At 46.0% G+C, this 21,805-nt stretch overlaps 1 protein-coding gene across 1 annotated transcript; it reads left to right on the top strand.

The window, feature by feature from the left end:
- Positions 1-1,330: 1,330 nt before the first annotated feature.
- PITPNB (phosphatidylinositol transfer protein beta) lies at positions 1,331-20,056 on the top strand. Its single transcript, XM_050318510.1, has 11 exons — positions 1,331-1,435; positions 2,265-2,295; positions 3,120-3,265; positions 4,247-4,338; positions 4,904-4,911; positions 6,009-6,083; positions 7,224-7,307; positions 12,871-12,948; positions 13,457-13,567; positions 14,078-14,200; positions 18,208-20,056. The coding sequence occupies exons 1-11, from the start codon at positions 1,416-1,418 to the stop codon at positions 18,256-18,258; spliced, it is 819 nt and encodes a 272-aa protein (XP_050174467.1). The 5' UTR covers positions 1,331-1,415; the 3' UTR covers positions 18,259-20,056.
- The last annotated feature ends 1,749 nt before the right edge of the window (positions 20,057-21,805 follow it).

The raw sequence follows: 21,805 nt of genomic DNA on the forward strand, positions 1-21,805 counted from the left end.
CAGGACTCCCAGGTGGGAATGCTGTGAGGTTCCACATCCAGGCCTGTTTCCGTTTCAACAACAAAGTTCCACCCTCCCCGTGACAGGCCTGGAAATGTTGTGGGGTAATTTTTTTTTCTTTCCAGTTTATCTGGTTTTACATTTGTTGTGAGCATTTCAAACAGAGGAAAGCAGATGTGCTCTCTCTGCATAGCTGTGGAAAGTATCTGGGGGGAAAAAATGAAAGGCAACGCTCAGAAAACAGAAAGCAAATCAATATATTTAGAATACATTAAGTAAATACTTTAGTTCTACCTGAATTATGTTTTTTGAGAACCCCAAAGTGGAAGTATAGTTACCTGGATGCTTTGTTCTTAGGGCGACATTTTGCCACAGGATGAACTTCCGTCACTATGGAAACCAGGAAAAAGCCAAATACAACACACAGAACCTGCCCTGGGTGGTCCCTCCCCTCTGTCCCAGAGCCTGGAGCCCCGGTAGAACTTGTCCCCGCCGCACAGCCCAGCACCCCTGAGCTACCACGGGAATTCTGCTCCTTGAGGATCAGTGTTCCAGGCTCCTCACAGCCTGGAGGGGCTCCACGGAATGTTCTACTTTCGAGGCTGAGTTCACCCTTCTTTCAGTGCCCCTGAGCTCTCCGGCCTGCAGGCTGCTTCCAATTTTTTTGTTTTTAATGACAGCTGATGGTCGAGCGTTACCTGTGGGACCAGCGGCGGCAGGCGGGGCTGAGCCCCGGCACGGCCGAGCCTCGCTCTTCCTGTGGGGGTGCCATGTCCTTATTAACTCCTGGTGTCCCCGTTACTTGTGACTGCGATGGAGGATACAGGAATGGCCTCACCAGAGGGCGGCACCGGCCGCGGTGACAGCCTGGGATGGGGCCAGGAACGCGCCTGCCCCCGGCTGGGCACCGCGGCTGCAGGGCCGGGTGCGGTTCCGTTCGCGTGTCCGCCGGGGGCAGCGCGGGGGCGGCAGCGACCCGCGGGAGAAAGGTTTTGCTCGGAGGACTCGGGGGGTTCCAGCTCCCCCCGCCCGGCAGGGGCTGGTGCCAGGGCTCGGTGTGAGGGCGGGGCCGGGCCGGGCCGGGGCGCGCAGTCCCCGCGGCAGAGCCCGAGCCAGGCCCGGGCAGCGAACGGCGCGGCCGTTACAGCGGCTCCGCCCCGCGCCGGGCCCTGACGTCACCGCGCCGGCCGCCGGGAGCGCGCGGCGCGGAGGGGGGAGGGGGCCGGCCCGGCGGCGCGCTGCGATTGGCCGCTCACGGGTGAGGTGTGCGCTCGCGGGGGCTGCGCGCCCCGCGATTGGCGGCGGCCGGCGCACGCGCGCGCCCCGGGGGGCGAGGCGCGGGCGCGATTGGACGCGCGGGTGTGGGGGGGGCGGGGCCTGGCGCGGGAGCGGCGCGTGCGCGGAGCGACGGGAAGATGGTGCTGATCAAGGAGTTGTGAGTGGGGGCGGCGGGGGCAGCGCGGGGGCTCTGAGGGGACCCTGGGGGGCTCTGAGGGGACACCGCGGGGACCCGACACCGTCCCTGCCGCCGACACCGCCTCTGCCACCGCCCCCGCCCCGCCCGGCCTCCCGCCCGGCCTCCCGCCCGCGCCGCTCCCCCTGGGCCGCGGGGCCGCTCCGCCCGCCCCGCTCCGGCCGCTCCGCACCGCAGGCACACGGCCCGGGGACTCCTCGAGTGCCGTCCCTCGGGCCCCGCCGTGCCCGGGCGGCGGTGCCGCGGGGAGCGCGGGTCCCGCGGGATTGCTCCCCGTTTTCCTTGGGCGGCCGTCCTGGAGCGGGGCCAGGGCCCTTCCCTGCCCGCAGCTCTCTGAACTGGCGGCTCCGGGAGCTCCTGGGGAGGTCTTCCCGTGGGGGCTTCTGCCAGCGAACTACCAGCTGGTTTGCTCCTCCGTCCCACCCTTTGGCTTTAGATTGCTTAAAAGTCTAGTAACTGCAGTCTCAGTGGTAGTAAAGGTTCAAAAACTTAAACTAAGCACGACATAAAGTTATGGCAGAGGTGGAAGTAGATCCCAAATTTCCTGACTGTTTTCTGCAGCTTCTGACATCCTCCACCCCTTGTTTTTCCTTTCATAATGTGTCTGCCATTGAACTTCACTTGGGTTTGTTGCATTATACCCAAAGCCTCCCTGTCAACAGAGCATTTCCAAAGAGAAAACTTGAATTAGCTCCTTTTGACACTTTCTTGAATGCTTGTGTTACATTTCATATTTGTTATCCGCAGATGAAGCATAATGATTCATTTTGTTGAATTTGCTCTTTTCCAGCCGAGTGGTTTTACCTTGCTCAGTGCAAGAGGTACGTCCTGGTGCTCCCTGCTTTGTTTGGCTCGGGGGTGGGGTGGGGTTGTGTGGGGTCCAAATTGCCCCCTGTGCTGTGCCTGCCAGAGGGGAGTGACACAGGCATGAGCCCCCTTCCTTCCCATCAGGGAATTTCCAAGGAGGCAAATGCAGCACAGAGCCTTGAGCTGGTGTATGAGCCCTCCACTGCCACCTGTGCCACTGTGCCTTGTGGCAGCACTTTCCTGCTGATCAGGCACTGAGGGACTCCAAGCCTTTTCCTAAAGCCAAAAGTCAGAATTGTCCTCTCAGATGTGAAGCCAGCAGTTCAAATGGCACTGGGGTGCACTTAAAGGAGAGGCGTGACAGGGGGTCTGTCGTGACAGGGGGTCTGAACACACTCCTACACTTGTCCTGCAGTGTGTGTTTCACAGGTCCTGGGAGGGCAGCATCTAGTTGTTTAAAAGTTTGAACTGGGGAGGCTTAGAGCTGGAAATCAGTCATTTCAAAATCTGTAAACTCAAAATATGTGTTTCTTTGATGAAATGAAGAACAACAAATACACTTTGTTCTTAGGATGGGGAAAACGAAGCATAGTGACTTTGGTGTGTGCCACAGTGTCGGGTTATTGTGAAACAACCTGGGTATAAACCTGGTGCTTGTGAGCTGCAGATATGTGTTGCCAGAAGGTTTTCATAAATATCTTTTGTATGGTGTATTTTACTTCCCTGATAATTTTTTTTTTGTACTACTGCATTTTTACTGGAAACAGCTAGGTTGTTTTATCTGTTAAAAGTTTTGGCCAACTTCAGTGCTGACATTTGAATTCTCTTCCCTTTTCAGTATCAAGTTGGGCAACTTTACTCTGTGGCAGAAGCTAGCAAAAATGAAACAGGAGGTGGAGAAGGCATTCAAGTCTTAAAAAACGAGCCTTATGAAAATGATGGTGAGAAGGGACAATATACTCACAAGATCTACCATTTAAAGAGGTGAGGAAAACGTTTGATGAACACCGTAGTCACTTTGTTGTGAGGGCAGCCTTCCATTGTTTGCCGTTCTAGGACACTTGCTTGTGTCTTTCTGCCACTTTAATTTGCTGAATTGTGCATGAATGCTCTGGTGAGTGGGAAAACATGTGAAATATGGTGGATTTTAAATATATGAGATGGAGCATTACTTGTGTGGGACAGCCGAAGGAGTTGTGTTTGCTTGCTCTAGACTGAGGAGTCAAAGATGAGGGGAACATGAGGTTCCTGCCTTAATTATCAGCTGTTTTTTTTCCTTGCATCGAAAAGAAAAAAAGCCAGGAACTTATTTACCATCCTTGGGGAAAAACTGAGGCTGGAACACTTACCTAGATTGATCTTTGTCTGTCCCTTACGCTCGTGTGTATGTGGAGTTTGTTTAAAGTTGCCTCCTTTAAGGACACCACCCTCCAGCATTCTCGTGGGTAGCACCAAATTTCTCTTGTAGCAGATTTTGTTACTTTTCTCCCCGGTGTCCAATTCTTGGTCCCTGTCAGAGGCACTCTGTTGGGTAAGAGAGGGCAGTTATTGTCAGGGGTGGTAGGTAATTCAGTTGCTCTTGGAGAGCTGCAGGTCTCCTCTTCAGGCACAGTTGCAGACCCTGCAGGGCTCCCCCTGGGCTGCAGGTCAGGAGCTTGAGGGGAGGGCTCTGCCCAGTGCTCTCCCTCAGCAGGTGTCTTTGCTGCTCTGGAAGAGGAAAGACAGCACAGCTTTCATCAGGATCACAAAGCTCCTGCTTGTTTACTTATGATTACCTTAACCATTTTTTTCCTCATTATGTTGTGATCAGGAGGGGTTTTGGAGTTTCTGGGTATTTCACTACATGTGCATCATAACATTTCAAATGCTTGAGTAGAATGTGCCCTTCTTTTTGGAGTGGAAGAAGCCAATGAGGAACTTCAGCTGGCAGAATTTTTAAATGTTGTCCTTGTTTGTTTTTCCCAGTAAAGTCCCTGGCTTTGTAAGGATGATTGCTCCAGAAGGCTCCCTGGTGTTCCACGAGAAAGCCTGGAATGCATATCCCTACTGTAGAACAAGTAGGTCTCCCCTTGTGTGTTCTGCTGTCGGTGTTCAGGGAAGGGATGGGCTGAAGTGGTTTAGAAGAGCGGGGCCATGGAGAGGAAGATGCATTTCAGATGTTCCTGCTGTGTGTGTGGAGTCTCCTCTGGAAAGGAGAGCTGCTCCTGGGGCTGCTCAGGTCCAGGGGCCTGCAGGGACCTGGCATCCAGTGTCCTGGGATGGGGGCAAGGAGGGGATTCCCTTCAGGGCTAGGACAGAGCCTATGTGAGAATCACTGTATTTTCATAGCCTGCTAGAGCTGACTGCTGGGTTCGAATGTAGTAATTGTAATTTCTGAGAGTAGGCTGGGAGTAGTTTGTGTCTGTTTCTGTTGAATAGTTTGAAGTGTCCTGGAAGGAACTCCCAAGGTTAAGGCCATCAAGTCAAAGTCTGCTGGGCTCTGCTGTGATGCCCACAGCTGTTGTTCAGACTGACTCTATTGTACTGGGGACCAGTTATATGCTAGACTTTTCAGAAACAATTGTGTCTAATATGATTCTTTTTTTCCTTTTCCTTTTCATTGCACGGTTTTCCAACGACCAGTTGTGACAGTGAGTATTTGAATTTCTACCAGTCCTGTGTGGGGTTTTTTGAGATAATATTTTGTCTGCTATTACCACTACAGTTCTCTGGCCCCAGCCAGTCATATGTGCCTTGCTAGGGCTCCTGGCATAGAGCTCTCTGTTACTTTATTTGTCTGCACATGGCTATAATTAGAAAGAACTGTAATTTGTAAGAGAAATTATTTCATTTTTGCCATCTTCTTTTATGCCTTTACTTACAATTACAGCTGCATAATATCTGACCTGGTAAGACATAATGCTAAAAAGGGAGGGGGAAAAAAACCCACACCAAATTAGAGGCTTTTACCCTCTTGAACGCTGGAAGAACAATGAAATAGAATCATTCCCTACCTGTCTGAAATGCCATTGCTGTAAAGTGAATTCCTGCCTCAGTTAAAATGTGGTAATTGGGAATCTAAATGGATCAGCAGAGCTCAGGGTTTGGGTTTGCTTTTTTAAGATGCATGGGAGGGACATCATTAAGACTTTAATGCCCAGTGTATATGTTTTAGTGGCCTGTATAAGGACACTTACAAGTTAAATGTTAAACTGCTTTATCTGCTCATTTGCAAACGTCGTTTAGGTTGTTACCAGGTAGATGCAACACAAGTGAGTTTGAACTCTTGAGCTTGACTCATGGTACTTGTGCACACAGGTCTGTGCTTTCTGACTTCTGGGATCAGCAGGATTCTCTGATAGCCTTTAGATGTTCAATTTAGTGGTGACCGGACCTTTATGATCATTATTCTGCTGTGCAGTAACATCTAACTGCAGTATTAGTAATTTGAAAATTACTTGAACTTAGAGGTAAAGAACTTCAGGGTTGAGGAACCAGGACAGCAAATGGCAGGGTTATTTCTATTGGTGTGCACAGCTAGAGCTGGATTTCTCAAACATACTGCCCCATCTTAAGATTATCATGTACCTATTTCTGCGTGTAGGTGAGGGGGCTGTTTCTCTGATAAATTAAATAGGTTGGTTTGCTAGTCAAGGCTTAGTAGTGGCTTGTATGTAGATACCATTTCTCTAAACTTTAGGCATAGAGGTGTAATCAGACTCATGCTTTTTGCTTTTAATTCTTACAGAATGAATACATGAAAGACAACTTCTTCATAAAAATTGAGACCTGGCATAAACCAGATTTGGGGACAACAGAGAATGTGAGTTGGGGTTTGGATACTAGACCTTAGTGCGACTGTATAGTTGGTACAGATAAAGTATTCTATACCTGGTAATGGTGGATAATTACTGCATAAAGTCAATGCCTGACCAGTAAGCAGAGCAAGAAAAGCATTATTCAGGTCCTTGCGAGGTGGTCAAGCTGTCTCACCTAAGGAGATGCAAGGACAAGAGAAGGTTTTTGGGTTTTAAGGTGAGGTCAGTGCAGATGCTTGATTCTCACACAAATATTTAAATAACTTTTCAGCAAGTTCTTTGACATGCTAGTGATAGTTAGTCTGACAAGTTTATTTGAAAACAAGTTTTACAACAGGTTTCACGAGACCATTGGAGCTGATCTGTGTACAGTCTGCAGTTAGATATTGAAGCTGCCTTTGTAAATTGTCCCAGCTGGCAATATTCTCGTTTTCCTCCCCAGACAGTTGATTTGATTCACAGGTCACTTCAGGGTAATTTTGATCTGTAGTGACGAACATTTGTAAACCATCCACAGAATTGCCAGTCTGTTTCCAGTGCTTGGATGAACTGTAGCACTGGATGTGCTGCACAGAAAGGGAGTGTTCCTTGGGCAGCTCTGCTGCTGTAACTGAGTTTAGGTGTGTTGGACAGACTACGGGTGTGGAGCTGATTTCATCCTGAGACCTTTGCACACCCTCAGACCACACACACTTCACCTGGTCCACATTCAAGGCAGCCCTATGGTTCAGGGAGCCTATGAGATCAGCCAGGTTATTGAAACATGCATATTTGCACTTGGAATTTGTACGGCTTCTTTCTAGCTCAGAAAGCTCATGCAGATTAAGGAACGGGTAATGGCTCTAATTAAAGCCTGATTTCATTAGTGCTAACAAATGTGGCAGATGAATACAGCTTAATTTTAAATCCAGGTTTCCTGAATGCACAAGAAGTGAAGGCTTTGTGCTGGTTTAAAATCGATTAGCGAGTGAATTAAACTGTAGCTGTGCAGATCATTCCCTTTGAGAAAGGCAGAGGAAAAAAGGGTAGGTTTGGAGAACGCTACCTTTATGTAATTCTGAAAATCTCCATGGCACACATATGTGCTGCACAAGGTGCACCACTGTGTAACGTGCCAGGAATCATTCCTTTTTCTCTTTCTGCAGGTGCACAATTTAGATCCCAACACGTGGAGGAGTGTTGAAGTTGTCCATATTGATATTGCAGATAGAACTCAAGTAGAACCAGGAGTAAGTAAATGCTCTTCTACTGGGATATAGATGCAGCTTGCAGCTGATTGCACTGCTGGTTAGTGTTGATTGTGAATAAGCTAAAGTGGGGTGAAATTTCACCCAACAGAGATGTGAAAAGTATCTTAAACAGAGTCATTCCTTTATGTGCCTCTCTTCCTTTTTTTTAGTGCAGATGCTTTCTGCACATCTGGATCTGTTGGGGCTGTTGTCTGGTTTGTTTAATTGTAACAGTTGGACTGTTCCATGTGTAATAATTTTTGGACAGTAGAGGAATGGTAGGCACTAATATGGAGAGTATCAAAACCATGAGTGCAGAGTGGTCTCACCCAAAGTCTTAAATCTCTTCTGATGTTGCCACATTCTGTTTCCTTTTTACTAACTTCTAACACCATTTCCACTTTTAGCAAATATTTTGAGGAGGTATTTTCAGATTCAAACTCACAGTGTAGCCCATCCTTGTGTAGGAATACTTGGGATTAGTTTTCACCATGTGATTCAAATTTTCATTTCCATTTCATCTCCCAGAAACTCAGTTTTGCAAAGTCCTGACTTCACTAACCAAAGCCTGGCTTTATGCTCAGACTCTTAGCAGACTCTGGTAACTCTGAATTACCTGCAGACTCACACCCCTGCCATTGACCTGTTTGCCCCTTCTGGGATTAGACAGCAGGAATTCTCTGGATCCCACACTTGGAGTCTCTTCTGGCCTGAAAATTTGCATTTTCTGGCCTTTATCTTGATCAATTTTAGGTAATGGAACTTGAATTTAGTATTTTTTTTGTAGTTCAGCGACATTATAGTAACAAAATTGCCCTGACTGACATGTTGGCTTTGTGCCTTCCGAGAAGGCTGCTGGTCTTGGAAAGTGAAACCATCACCTGTTTTCCCTGTGTTCTGTTTGTCTAGAGGTTCTTTTCCTGCTGTTTCTTTATCTTTGTTCGGTGATATTCAAGCAATCACCAGTTCACTCAGTGGGGTAATATCTGAAATCATGTGCTTTGTATGGTTTGGGACTTTTTTGTTACGATGCTTGTTTGGGAACTGTCATTCTGAGTGGCTGGGTGGGTCTTTTGGTGTGCTGCATTTTTTAGGGAAAAGCAATAGTCAGGGTTGCTAAAGGAAAGTTTTATTTGTACATTTATCTTCTCAGACATTGTTTTGCCTGGAAAAGCAGCTCAAATGTACGACCTTGGGTAACAGTAGGACTGAAAGAATGGAGCTACATTTAAAATCTAGCAATTTTGATAAAAGTTTGCATATATTCAAGATTTATCATTTTGTTCAGTGAGTGACATTGTCCACCCTGCTGCAGTGTAGTTTCAGAGCTACAATTGGCATAAATATAAAAATAGTAAATTTCTTTGGGCTACTAATGGCATGCATATGCTAACTCATGCTCATTAAAGTATGTATAGAAATAATTTGGCTGACATCTGTGACTTTCTTTCGATAAAAAGTTAACCCTGCCCATTCTTAATCATCTCCAGCATCCGGTCCATGTCACTTTATGTGATTTGTATATAAAAATTACTTCCCAGGAGAGAAAGACTTTTTAAAGAGTAAGCAAAAGTGAACCCTCAATTAACATCAGAAGAGGCTGTGGTTTTGGAAACAATTTGTAGGAAAGCAGAGTGTAGCAAAAAGAAATTGAAATCAGATTTATAGCTATTTCTGTGCAACGAAGAAATTAAACGTCTTGTTCTAGGTCACAGTGGATCTTCACTGTATTACTTGAAAGAAAGTTATAGAACTACAATTTTGTGCTCTAATTAGTCAGATTACTTTACACATGCCTTAAGAGTTCAGATTTCTGTGTGCTATCTATCCCTTGTTCTTCAGTTTGAGGAAATGTACTGGAAATGCTCTTCTGTAGTCTGTAAGGAAGTGTTAAAAGATTCTTGAGTTAAAAAGTTTGATGGGTGGATCTCTTCTATTTCAGACTTAATTTATCATTTGAATCATTACATGATGACACATCCCATGGAACAACCTATCAGTGTATAAATCAGATGTACCTTTAGCTTACTAGTGTTTTCCTCTCCTCTTTTTGTTTTCCATCCCTGAGTAAGGCTTTTTCATCCTGTCATCTTCCAACCTCCTTTCTGGAGACCTTTTAACTTCTCGTTCCGAGTGTGGCACCACCACGTGCATCCACGATGAGATAACCAGGCTGGTTTCATTTCTCATTTGAACCTTGGCGTTCTTTCAAAGGTGATTTCAGAGAATGGTTTCCCTGATAGCTGTGCTGTAGCTGCAGGACTCTTGAGGAGATGGGACTGACTACAAGACATTTTTGATTAAAAGCCTTTTAGCCAAGCCTACCCAAAACACAGGCTGCATGTCAGTGAAGTGCACACTAATGCTGGTGGCTGTTTCAGTTATAAGACGTGGGAATCTGACTTGGAAATATGATATACTTGGATAAACCTGATTTTGAACTTCTGTTGTGCTGTGAATGAGTGCTCACAGAGCTGTGGATCATGTTGAGGGGAAGTGCTGATGGGTGTTCCCTTCAGTTTAAAACACTAATGCAATATTGAGCTGAAAAGCTGGACTTTGTGTCCACCTGCCTAGTTAGTGTGATGCCACTGTGTGTTCAGGAAGTGCTTTTCATGAATTTGCAGATCAGGCACCGGACTTGTGTAACTTTTATGTTAGGTTCAGAAAGTTTTCTTAAAATCATTCTGTCCTGTACATAAGTTTTCAGTTTTTATACTTCTTGATAGTGAACTGTGAGCTCTCAGGATTATTGTTACCACTCTGAACAGGTCTCAAAACAGAGTGAGAATTCTAAAGAAGTGCCTGGGTTGTGGGTTTGTTGTAATATTTATTGTATGGGGTTCATGATCTCTCTAAATAATTCTTTTCAGTAGATTGTTGCATTCATGCATATTATGTTGAGAATTTGAGCAGAAACTGCCTGTGAAATTATACTTGTGTATTTCTTTGAAATGGTTTTAGCTCCTCTATCTTGTTATGCTGCTGCATGCTGATGTTTGCCTGTCTGGCTTTCCAGAGGGCTTCGGGGGTTTGAGCTGTAATATTTGCTCCAGCAGCTGCCTGCTTTTCTTCCTAAGAAGGACTTGCTGTTGTCAGGAGTTAAGCTCTTGCTGCACAGATATTTTCCTTAAACTCTGCAAAGAACTGTTGTTTATTTGTACTTTGGCTCTAGTCCAGTCTTCTTCCCTGCGTGCTGGTAGGGTTTGTGTGTGGAGCAGAGTTCCTACAATGCTCTCCTGTCCATCTAGGCTTTAGTCTATACGGGGTTTTGTCTGTCCTTAACAGGGTTTGGGTTAACTGAGTTCTGAAAGGTCTTGGTTCAAAGCTTCTGTCTATAGCATAGAAAACTTTACCATGACTTATCTAATTTCTTTGAACTTTTGTTTTCACTCCTACATTTTACTCCTAGATAACATTTTGTTCCCCAGTGCTTCCAGCTCTGGTTATTTATGAGTGGGTCCCAAATGCAAGAACACAGTTGCTTTTTACCAATGTCCCTGTGCAGTGGGAGGTGGGATGGCAGGTAACAGCATCGTGTGGGCTTGGGTGTCCCTGGAGTATCCAGGCAAATCATCCCACAGCATAAACCAGGCAGATGAAGGTTGCACATGTAGGTGAGTTTAAATGCCACATGCCCCACACCACTGTAGTGTGAGCTCTGCCTTGGCAGGGTATTCACACAACGGAAATAAATTCAGGCTTGTCTCAATGCAGTACCTGTTTTTATTTACAAAACTGGCACTAAGATGTGGATTCTTGTATTTCTGTTTAGCACATCACTGCCCCAAAACAGCAGCAATAGTTGTGCCAGCAATTAGTTATCTAGAGCAAAATTGTTTATCCGTTACTATAGCTTGATCCTTTTCCATGTCTTCCATCCAGTGGTTGAGTGCAATTTTTAAAAGGCAGTCATGATCAGTAATTTAAAACATTCAATTTATTTCTATAAAAACACTCTGCTGTAGTATTTGCATAGATTTCCTATAGGTGATTTATATGTAAAGAAAATGCCTCCTTTTCTACCCAAGGGTTGTTAAAAAAAAAAAGTGTATCACGTTGAGTCCTCCAGGACATGCAGAACCTGAGGATTCCAGTGGGTTGCAGCTGTCCTCTCCCACAGTATTTGGAAATAACTCATGAGATGAGAAGTCTGCAGCTGGTGGCAAGTCCTGTGAGCTGTGTGGCTCCCTGGCTCTCTCCTGGGCTCCCAGAGGAGTCAGTCTTGGACACAGCCAGTGGCTCCAGCTCACTGTAGTGAGCCCTCTCAGAGTGCTGTGCTCACTGCTGAGTTGAGGTAGGGCTGGATATCGTGTGCTGCTGTGTATCTACTCTTTTTGATGTCTGTGAAAAGGAAGTGTGCTTTACTGCAGTAAAATCATAACTAAGTGGGGTTTACTGAAATTCAGGTGACAAATATGTCTGTTAGTCTTTCTGCAATTACAGTAACTTGAGTGGACTTTAAATGTTTCAGTGTTACTGAATTTCAGTGTTGCTGTGCGGGTTCCTCGGGCTGTGCCCTGGGGCAGGCGAAGGGTTGGGGAGCACTGTGGCAGCCCCTGCTGAGGCTGGCTGGCTCAAATGTGGGCTCTTCAAATAAAACACGTTGTTTCAGTTAAGAGGGAGAACTAGAGGGAGCTCCTGGTTTGTGGAAGTTCATAAAACCTTGATTAGCAACGTGATTGGAATGTCTTGACTCACTTGGCTGCTTCTAGGAAATATTTGTTCCAGTTCCTAAATTTTGATTGTATATGTTTGAACTCTCCATATGGAAGTTTGAATAGCTAGTAATGCTTTCTAGATATATTAATTACAGAATGGCTGGAAAAATCTATTACAAGGTTTCCTCAGCCTCCTTTAATACACAGTGTAGGTAGGTATATTAAAAGAACTGGAACAATGAAAGAAAACTGGGGAGAAGGAAGTGCAACAGCTGATTTTCTGTAAGTGAAGTTAGATTCCTCTGAGAGGACCTCCTGGATTTTCCAGTTCCATCTGCTTGCAAAAGGTGATTATAAATGTCAGAGTGGCCGTGAAAGCTTTAACAGGTAATTTGTGTAGCCTGGCTTTGTGGATTCGGAATTTCAGTCCAAAAGTAGCCTTTGTTCCTCTGTGCTGATGGAAGAATCTGGAGCTGAAAAGTGATGTGGTCCACGTGGTCTTCAGCAGCCAGGAGCTTCTTCTCTTAGAGGTGTTTCTTTCACTCCATGATCTGCAGATCTTGTCCTCGTTGAAACTTTATTTAAAAATGAAACCTTAAACTCTGCTAAAGTTTCTTGGTCTTTTCTGTATCACCCACCAAGCATTTGTTCTGCTTTGAAGCAACTTAAATTGTTACAGTTCTCCTGAGTTGCATGAGTGTAGTGGTAATCTTGGGTGGATGTTTTTCATACACTGTATAAACCTCATTTCTGAATCTTTGCTTTCTCCTCCCCTCAGAGGTCCAGCCATCCTGCTCCACAGCACTCAGGGAATCACTTTGGCAGTCGTGGGCAGAAGCTTCATGCAGTGGGATATTGAATCTGGTGGAGTTTTCTTACTGTAAGTGTGTTTTATGTTACAGGACTACAAAGCTGATGAAGATCCTGCATTATTCCAGTCAGTTAAGACGAAGAGAGGACCTCTGGGGCCAAATTGGAAGGTATGGGGAATGGGTGTTAGAGCCTTATGAAGTCTTTACTAGCGGAAAAACAGAGTTCATGGTTCCTTCAGAATCTTGCTCAACTCCAATTCAGGAAAAAATTCAGGCCCAACACATCCTCCATGGACCCCAGTGACATCCCAACAGCAGCACAAAGCTTGCCAGTACCCCTTGCCCCTGCCAGCCACCAGAATCCATGTGCATGCCATCCCAGGAGGGAAGGGACTGTGTGTGCCACACCAGAGATCTGAGCAGCTCACTGCTGTGCTCTGGGGTGAATCACAGGCAGTCTGTCAGGAACAACCCCTAGTTACTGATCAGAATTACCTTTCTGTAATAATACTTAGAATTATATTTCATAGTTATTATAACACAGGTAAATTCCATTCATTTACTGTAAATTAATTATATATTTTATAATTCTATTCCATTAATTACAGTTATAATTTCTAATAATTAAAGTAAATTTTTTAAAATTTAAAACTTCTTTCCCGTTGTCCCCAAATAGAAAGAGCTAGCAACTGATGAGGAGTGTCCCAAAATGTGTGCTTACAAGTTGGTGACCATCAAGTTTAAGTGGTGGGGACTGCAGAACAAAGTCGAAAACTTTATACAAAAGGTGAGTGCTCCTGCCTTGTGTGGTAGGGGGGGCTGTGTTGATGTGGGGGTTGAGCAGAAAAGCGATGCAATTTCCTGTCCATTCTCCCAGCCAGTCCAATGATTTGTGTCTTGCTCTCCTACAAATGGGGCTTCACTGGTGGTACCAGAACAGCTCTCTAAGGGGAAAAAATCAAAGTCTTCAGGAAGTCCTTGTTCTGGTTTGTCAGCTGCCACCTTGGAGCTAAAACAGATTTTAAAAGGATCCTTCATCATTTTCAAGTAATATCAAATGATGAACTTTCTTGAAACTTTTTTTTTATAGTGAAATCTGTTCATTTTTTCCATGCTAAAGCATGTGAGAAATGAGGGTTTTTAAATTGGATCCAGGGGTGTGAGGGGGCTGAACCTGTAGCAGTGTGAAACAGCACGCACCTGAAGATTGTAGCTCTTCAGCAGGCGCAATCACTTCACCAGCCTTTGGCAAGTCCTAGGCCTATGATCGATCTAATGCTTGTTTGTCTTCTTAAAGCAAGAGAAAAGGATATTCACCAACTTCCATCGCCAGCTGTTCTGTTGGATTGACAAGTGGATTGAGCTGACTATGGAGGACATTAGGAGAATGGAGGATGAAACCCAGAGGGAGCTGGAAGCGGTAAGAAAGATTTTTTAAGGCTTAGATGTGGGTGCTCCCACCTGTAGATTTGTCTGTTTGGAAGCTGAGGCGAGTTGTGTTGTGTCCGTGCCTGTGTGTGCGTTTGGGCAATTGCTGATGAACAGTGTGGCCCCTTTGGTGATCCTCCTGTGCAGCCCCAGGTGCTTCAGGCTTCTGCAGCCTGTGCTCTCAAGCTGGAAGTGGCTGTAAGGTAAATATCTCTGGTGTCATTAAACCCAGAATGCCTACCCTGACTACCTCCGTGTTTATGGCACCACACCCATTGCACAAAGTCCCATTCAGGGCCTTCTTGCTGCTTGTTGATTAGAAGTCAGAGCTGCCACCTTCCTGTTCCATCACATGTCTTGCTGTGTTTTATTTCTAGTCATCACTAGATCTGATCACTTTTTCTCTTCAAACATGTTTTCAAGCAAGTCTGTGTCACGTGTCAGCTGTTCCACTCCTAATTAGCAGAGCAAACCAAAATTTTACTTCCAAAAAGCAAGTCACTAAAATTAACTGAGATGGTGTCAGTTTTCCTGCTTTAGTGGCTGTGAGGACCAAATCTCTATATCCTGACGTGGGCTGATATCGGGGAGGAAGCTCGGACATAGGGATTTGTCACTGCTTTCCTTTCAGAGGTGGACCACCAGAACAGGCTGGGAAGGGAGCTGTCTTCTGTAGTGTCTTTCCAGAACATAACCTTTGGCATGAACCTTTCCCGTGTAAAATCCTCATGGCGATTTGCAGGTTCTTTGCAGTCTTTGGATTTGCAGTTGTATTTCACCCCATTTTGACAACTGCTTTATGCCCCAAACCCAGTCAGGTTGCCACTGCCCTTGCACTGTCTTGGTTCTTCCAAAACACAATTTGTCTTCAGCTACAACTTGCTTTTTGTGTGGCTGGACTCATTCCAGACACTCTAACCACGTTGCCCGAGGTTCAGCCCAGCAGTGGGCAGGGCCCTGCGGCGCGTTCTGCGCTCTGTGCCTGGTACCTCTGTGCTGTTGGTACCAAACCAGCTGCAGCTCCTCCATCCTCACTCGTGCTCTTTGGGGACTTTCCAAACTCTGTGGAACAGCCTGTATATGTAGGGATGTTCCCTAGGTTTGGAGGAAGCGTGTCTTCACGGTCCTGTGCAGCCGTAGATAGATGTGCTGAGCTGGTAGCACCGAATGTTCTTCTCCCATAATCTGGAGGGCTTGGCTGAGTCAGCAGCCCCAGAATAAGCTTTGGACAAGATTGGTCTTCACTCACTGATGCGGACCTTGTGCACTCTCATGGGCATTTGAGCATTTTTGGCAGATGTTCTCTCAAATCACAGGGATTTCTTCTTGAATTCTACTTTATCCTGTTCCTAGAGCCGCCTGTTCCCAGGTGTCTGTGAAGGAGGAGGCATAACCACTTTCCTCTCTAGACTGATTTTTGCCAGAAGGGTCCCCTTTTGCACACCTGTAGTTCTTTATTCGAAGTGAAAAAGACTTTATCCAGTTTCCTGATCTAGGGTAGTGGCAGTGAGGGGTGCTCAGCAGGGGTGTGCTGGAGAGAGGCAGCACAACCTGACACACCTGTGTGCACGAGGAAATTGTTCCTTTGTGTGTCTGTGGACTGTGGATGTTTGTCTTCTTGTAGAGAAAGTTGTTTCACATTTCTCACTGGTAAGTAGCTTCTTTTAAGTATCTTTTTTCAAAACGTTTGCTGCTTTTTAGTTCTCACATTAAGCCAAACCCAGTTCACATGTCTCTGGGTGTAACGTTTATCCTATTTTTAAAATATCAAATATATTTATTTAATATTTTCTCGTTTTGTCAAGCAAGGCAAATAATTTTTTGCAAATAGCTTGTTGCGTAAGATATTGGCATCAGAAACTTGTGTACTGTTGAAAAAGCCTTTTTTTTTTCAAATGTATTGATGTTACACTAACCCAGATTTCTGTGTGTATTGTGAAATGTGAGAGGAGCAGGGACCTACTGTTTCAGGGTTTTCTCTGCTGTTCCAAGAGGGGTACCTACAAACACCTGTAAATGATGCGATTTCAAGGGGTTTGTGATGAAGTGCATTATTGGAGAACATCATAAAGGCAAAACTGTCACTGCCAAATAATCTGAATTCTAGCTTTTTCCCAATTAATGTCATATTGTTTCATATTCCACTACTCCATCCATTGTGCTCACCAGTAACTGCCATTACATCCCCAGTACACCACAAAGTGTGTTTTATGGCCAGGACCTCTGAGAAGTGAGTGCTCAGGGATGAGGTGCTCAGTGTGACAGATACCTCGGTGCTCCCATCCCTGCAGAGCAGTCAGGCATGGACAGGGCTGCACTTCTGTGTGGCTGAAAGCCAAACCAGGCACAAAGCAGGGCTGGCACTGCATGTACTTTCCCACATGGCTTCCTGGTGCTCTTCTACTTCTCATGAACACCCTTTCTTCCTCCTGCTCCGAGCTGATCTTTCTCTGGATTCTGTGCACATTCCAGTTCTTTTGTTGCTCCTGTGCTTCATCTTCAGTCAATTTTTATAGTCAGGATCTCTGCTTTTGTTACTTTTCTGTTACTCTCTGAATCCTCATCAGTGTTCTTCCAGTTTCTTTATCCCAGCCCATCTTTTTCTCACTGTTTTTCTTTATCTCTCACTTGGTTGTTTCTGTCTCTGGCTCCTGGAGATGAGAAGCACCTCTGCTCCATGAAACACACATCAGCTCATCAGTGCAGAGTAGGAAAGCACCCGGCCCAGCCAAAGCCCTGTGACCAACCTCCCTCACATTTGTGAGAGGGCAGAGATGGCACACTGGGTATCCTGGACAGTGGCTCCATGCTGGAGCATCGTGGGCCAGTAAAAATTCAAGCAACATTGTTTACAGTTGCTGTCCAGTTCCCAGATCTTGCCAAAAAGAAATACTATATACCCTCTGTTCAAAACCCCTGAGCTGTAGCTGGTCCTGGCTGTGGCCAGGGAGAAGCAGTCCTGGCTCTGTAGATCGTTCCTTCTCTCGTACTAACCATGGCACGACAGGTTCTGTGTGTGGAGCTCACATTTTATTTCACTCCAGATGCGTAAGAAGGGTTCCGTTCGAGGCACTTTGGCTGCGGACGTCTAGAGGAGTTCTCTGTAGGTTCTGAGGCAAAGCAAGCTGTGTAAGTCAACTGCTGGATGGAAAAGGAGAAGAGGGATTAATGTTCTGATGGATGGGAATTGCTGATAGAAATCATTCTAATAATCCACATAACATGTGTGGCCTTGCCTTGCTCCTGCTCGATCCTGTTGTGGTGATCAGCAGGCGGGACTGACCCGTGGTGCCCAGGGCACACCACACAGGCACTGCTGCAGGCGCTCAGGCCGGGACAGAATTCCTGCAGCGTTGGCCACCTGCCCTGGTGCCTGGTGCTTACCCAGTGCAGACACCTGAGGTGTGGGGCCTGCTGCCGCCGTGGCGATGGCATCGGGCCCTGGCGCCCGCCCCTGTCCTTCTGGGCACCAGTTGGACACGTCGGCATCGCTTTGCTGCATGCACAGGAGCAGAGTGATCTGTGGACTTGGTCCACCTCACTTAGGGAACTTGTGGAGTATCACCTTCCAACCACTTTCAGTTCTTGAAATCCAGTTCCACCCATTATTTACAGACACTAAACCATTTCTGCAGGAGCAGGTTCTCCAGGAGTTAAAGGCTCTTGGTTCTTACGCCCAGCACTTCGGTGCTGCTGTTCCTCGCAGGGACTGTTGTAACACTGCTGGGAATCCCAGCCCAAGGGTGCAAAATCCCACTGATCCATGTGAGTTCCCCAGTGACAGGGGCAGCTCCCACCCCTGGGAGCAGCTCCCACCCGAGGACAGCTCCAACTGAGATTCCCTCAGGAGCCGGCATTGCTTTGGTGTGACTTGCTCAGTCCCGGTGGTGTTCTGACAGCCCTGCCCTGGCTTTCCCTGGAGATAATTTCCCTGCCTGTTTGGAATTCTCTGTCTTGAGGAAGGTGGTGATGTGGAATTTGTGTTTTCTCTCTCCACAGCTGCGTAACCAAGGCCAAGTGAGAGGAACGAGCGCTGCCAATGACGAGTGACGACGGACGGATGCCGAAGCCGGATCTCGGATGTGTGTGTGGGTGCATGACTCTGTATATAACTATACACGCACATGCAGACGGAAGGGGTGGTTACAGTGTCTCCGGGTGCTATACCTGTCCTAGCAAAGATTCCAAGGAAACTGCTTTCATTATGTATACCCCAAGCAAATAAAAATCAACTGAGTAGTGTCATTTAAAGGATGAATTTTGCTAACTGGTATGTTCATGAATGTCAATACTGGACCAATTTCTGCCCTACTTGTTTTTTTTTTCTCCTGTCCGAGTCATTCTGCTCTAACTCACCCATCTCTCATTGTAAAGAAACACTCAAACAAGTTAATTTCGGTTTTATGTCTTCCCTATGTGATGAGTTTTGGAATAGGAACAATGAATGTATTTATAGCTATTTATTTCTGGATTGTCATTATCCTATAGTCAAATCAGAAGAAAATTTCTATTAGTGGAAATTGGAAGACTTTTACTGTTGAATAAGTTTAACCCAAACGTTACCCACTCACTGATTTAAAAGAAAAAACCCCTTGTTTTATTGGACTTTTGTACATTGAAATGCTAATGGTTTTTCTTCATTAAAATTGGCAAGATTAAGAAAAATGGTTTGTGATTTATAAAGTAATTGCAACTTGAAATTTTTCAGAAGTTGCTTTTTAGACAAGTATGCTGACAGTACTTGTAGAGCATTTCCAGGCAGTGAGGAGAGGGACAGCCCTTCTCTCCAGGAACACTCCTGCCTGGGCAGTGGCTGTTTTCCAGAGCTTCCCTTTGGAAGCCATGCACATGGTCTGGATTTCACACACAGCAATGGAATATAATTATGATTTTAGCTCTTTTCATGTTGAAAATACACTTTGGGAGATGTAGACTTTCAGATATGATGAAAGTTTCAGTTGTAGCCCTGACACATTTTCACGCTGTCTTGGAGAGCCCCTGGGGTGACAAATCCCTCCTGTAGGAAACTCCATAGGGAAAAGGTCTTCAGCATGTTTAAGAAACTATACTACTACAGCATATAACAGAGGGATATTATCCAAATGCTTGCTGGATCGGAGACAAAGTATTTCAAAAGCACTAGTCAGATAAAGTTCTATTTATGCCTGGTTTCCTCCCAGCACCCTTGGCAGGGCCAGCCTTGCCTGCGCTCCCGTCCTCGGATCCTCACACAGCCAGGTGCATTGGAGCCATTTCGGAAATGCATTGCTCACAGAAGGATCTGATTTCCATTACTCTCAGTGACAAAACGTTCCTGCACTGGCAAGGTGGGCCAGGTGGGCCGTGCACCTTGTCCTGGTGCTGCACGAGCCAGCACTGCCATGCCTGCCCTGCGCTGGTGCCTCACCCGCGCCATCGCACCTGCCCGCCCTCCAGGCCCCACAGCGTGATGTGTTTATGTTCCTTTCTGGGTTAGCACTTAAGTGGTTATTTGTCCTGTACCACCAGGAGGTTGGGTTGGTAAATACACACAGAGATATGGCACACACACACACACACACACAGGTCGTAGATGTGAAGTGCACACTCCCAAGAGGGCTGCACACCTGGAACCCAAGGGCTCAGATCTCCTCGGTGCTGCAGTTCGTGTCCCACCGTCGTTAATGTGTTGTAACACAGCTGGTGGGAAAGGGACCCTCTGACTTCATCCATGGATTTGGACTAGTTGTGAAAATTTGAGAGAATATTGTAGTGAATGTACAATGTTTAGTTTCCTTTTGGCAGTCTCTGGTGTGACTCACAGTAAAGCAGGCAATGAAATTTAATTAAATAAATTTGATCATAAAAAGCTCCGTCTCTTGTCTCAGGCAATGGCACTTGCAGTTTGCTCCCGAGCTGGTGTCTGGGGTCCCTGAGCTGTGCAGAGGGGTGGGAGTGCCCAAAGGCTGCATTGGTGGCTGCTCGGACTGGGTTTGGTTTGGGAGTTGCAGCTGAGCAGCGCATGTGCCTGGAACCCTGACGCTCCTGAGCTACCACCGTAACCTGCTGGGCTGGCAGAGGTGGGACGGGGCGGCAGGAGGGGCTGCAGGTGGGAGGTGCCTCCCACGGGGCACTGTGGGTGCTGACAGGGGTCTGGGTGTCCCTCTCTGGCTGGTCCCATTCCTGCAGTCTGCTCAGCACAGCCGAGCTCCGCTCTGGAGCTCTGCCTGCTCAGGTTGTGCGATCACCTGCTGCAAATGGAGACTTTTACGGCTCCTTTGGTAAATGCAGAATTGAATCCTTTCTTTACTACCAGCTTCTTCAGCTTCCAGATGGCAAACCAACAGGAAGCAATGGAAGTGCAACGTAGTTTTGTTATAATGGATATGTAAACGTGATACTTATTCACTGCAATAGACTGCTGTGAACCATATTCCAGCAGTAACCTTTGAAATCCATCACTTGACTGCACACAAGTGTGGTCTAAAAGAGACTTGTAAGGAATTTGCTTTTTTTTCTGGAGGATTTTCAATCATTGAAAAGAAAGAGGAATGTTTTCTGTCTTTTGCCTTTATCTGTAGACTGAGAAATGTCAGGAAAAAGTCTGTCAAGATTTTGGGTGTGTCGGGGTTTTCCCACCCTAGGGCCTTTCTAAGTGCTCTCTGAGCAATCTGAAAATGTCCCACAACACAACTTACTCTGCATTTCCAAACCTCAGTCAATTCAGCCATGTTTAGGAGCTACATCATGTACTTGCAAGTGTGGTGCTATGGTTTTATGGCAAATCTGAAGCGTGGGGCTGTGGCTGGGGTTTTTATTCATTCATGCAATTCAAGAGTCTTCTCCATGGAACTATGTCTTGGTAGAGACATCAAGAAAATATTTCCTTTGTAGTTTTGTAACTTTGTATGAAAGACTTTCTACTTGCTTGAATTGATGTGGAAAATGGATTTTAATCAACAGCATCTAATTGTCAATCAAGCAGAGATTATCCAGAGGCTGATGGCTGCTGTCCCTGTCACTGGGGTGTTTGACCAGTGGGGACATTTTATTCTTGGGAACCTCTTCTCCTTGTTACCTGCTGTGGGCAGAATTCAGTGTGCAAATTCTACCACAAAATTCTGGCACTTGCAATAGTTTAAAATATTATAATGTATAAATTATTATACATTAAATATATATATATAAAAATTATACCTCCAGGTTTTGAAGGCAGATTTTCAATGACTTCCACTTGAGGCATCACCTGCATGTGATTTGAGTGAAATCCTGATAGTCCAGGGAGCCTGTGGCTATTTGAGGTCTCAGTCTCTGGCAGTAGAGCTGGGATGTTTGCTGGTGCGAGGGGCTATGGTTTGTTTTGCAGTGCACCTGCTGAGAGTCTGGAGGTATTTTTGTCACTGTCTTGTGCCTTTTTTTGCTGGTACTTGTTCTGATACTTTTCCTTGTAGTCACTCTGTTTTGGTGTTCTTTACCCCACTTTTGCTAGATATGCTGTATTTTTTCAAAACCTCTCAGCAGGCACCAGCTGAGTCCTGGATGTGCTGCTGTTACCCCTTAGGGCCAGTATCTGCCATCCGTGCTTCAGAACAGCCTTGGATTTCCCACTGCTGTAAGT

This window comes from Myiozetetes cayanensis, unplaced genomic scaffold (genome assembly GCF_022539395.1).
Source record: "Myiozetetes cayanensis isolate MyiCay16 unplaced genomic scaffold, myiCay2020 scf21, whole genome shotgun sequence".
NCBI lineage: Eukaryota > Metazoa > Chordata > Aves > Passeriformes > Tyrannidae > Myiozetetes > Myiozetetes cayanensis.

Bases quoted from the DNA above. Each gene is read 5' to 3' on its own strand.
- PITPNB (XM_050318510.1), top strand. From the start codon at position 1,416: ATGGTGCTGATCAAGGAGTT. The intron at 2,296-3,119 runs GTACGTCCTGGT...TTCCCTTTTCAG, and splicing joins TACCTTGCTCAGTGCAAGAG to TATCAAGTTGGGCAACTTTA. The intron at 13,568-14,077 runs GTGAGTGCTCCT...GTCTTCTTAAAG, and splicing joins TCGAAAACTTTATACAAAAG to CAAGAGAAAAGGATATTCAC.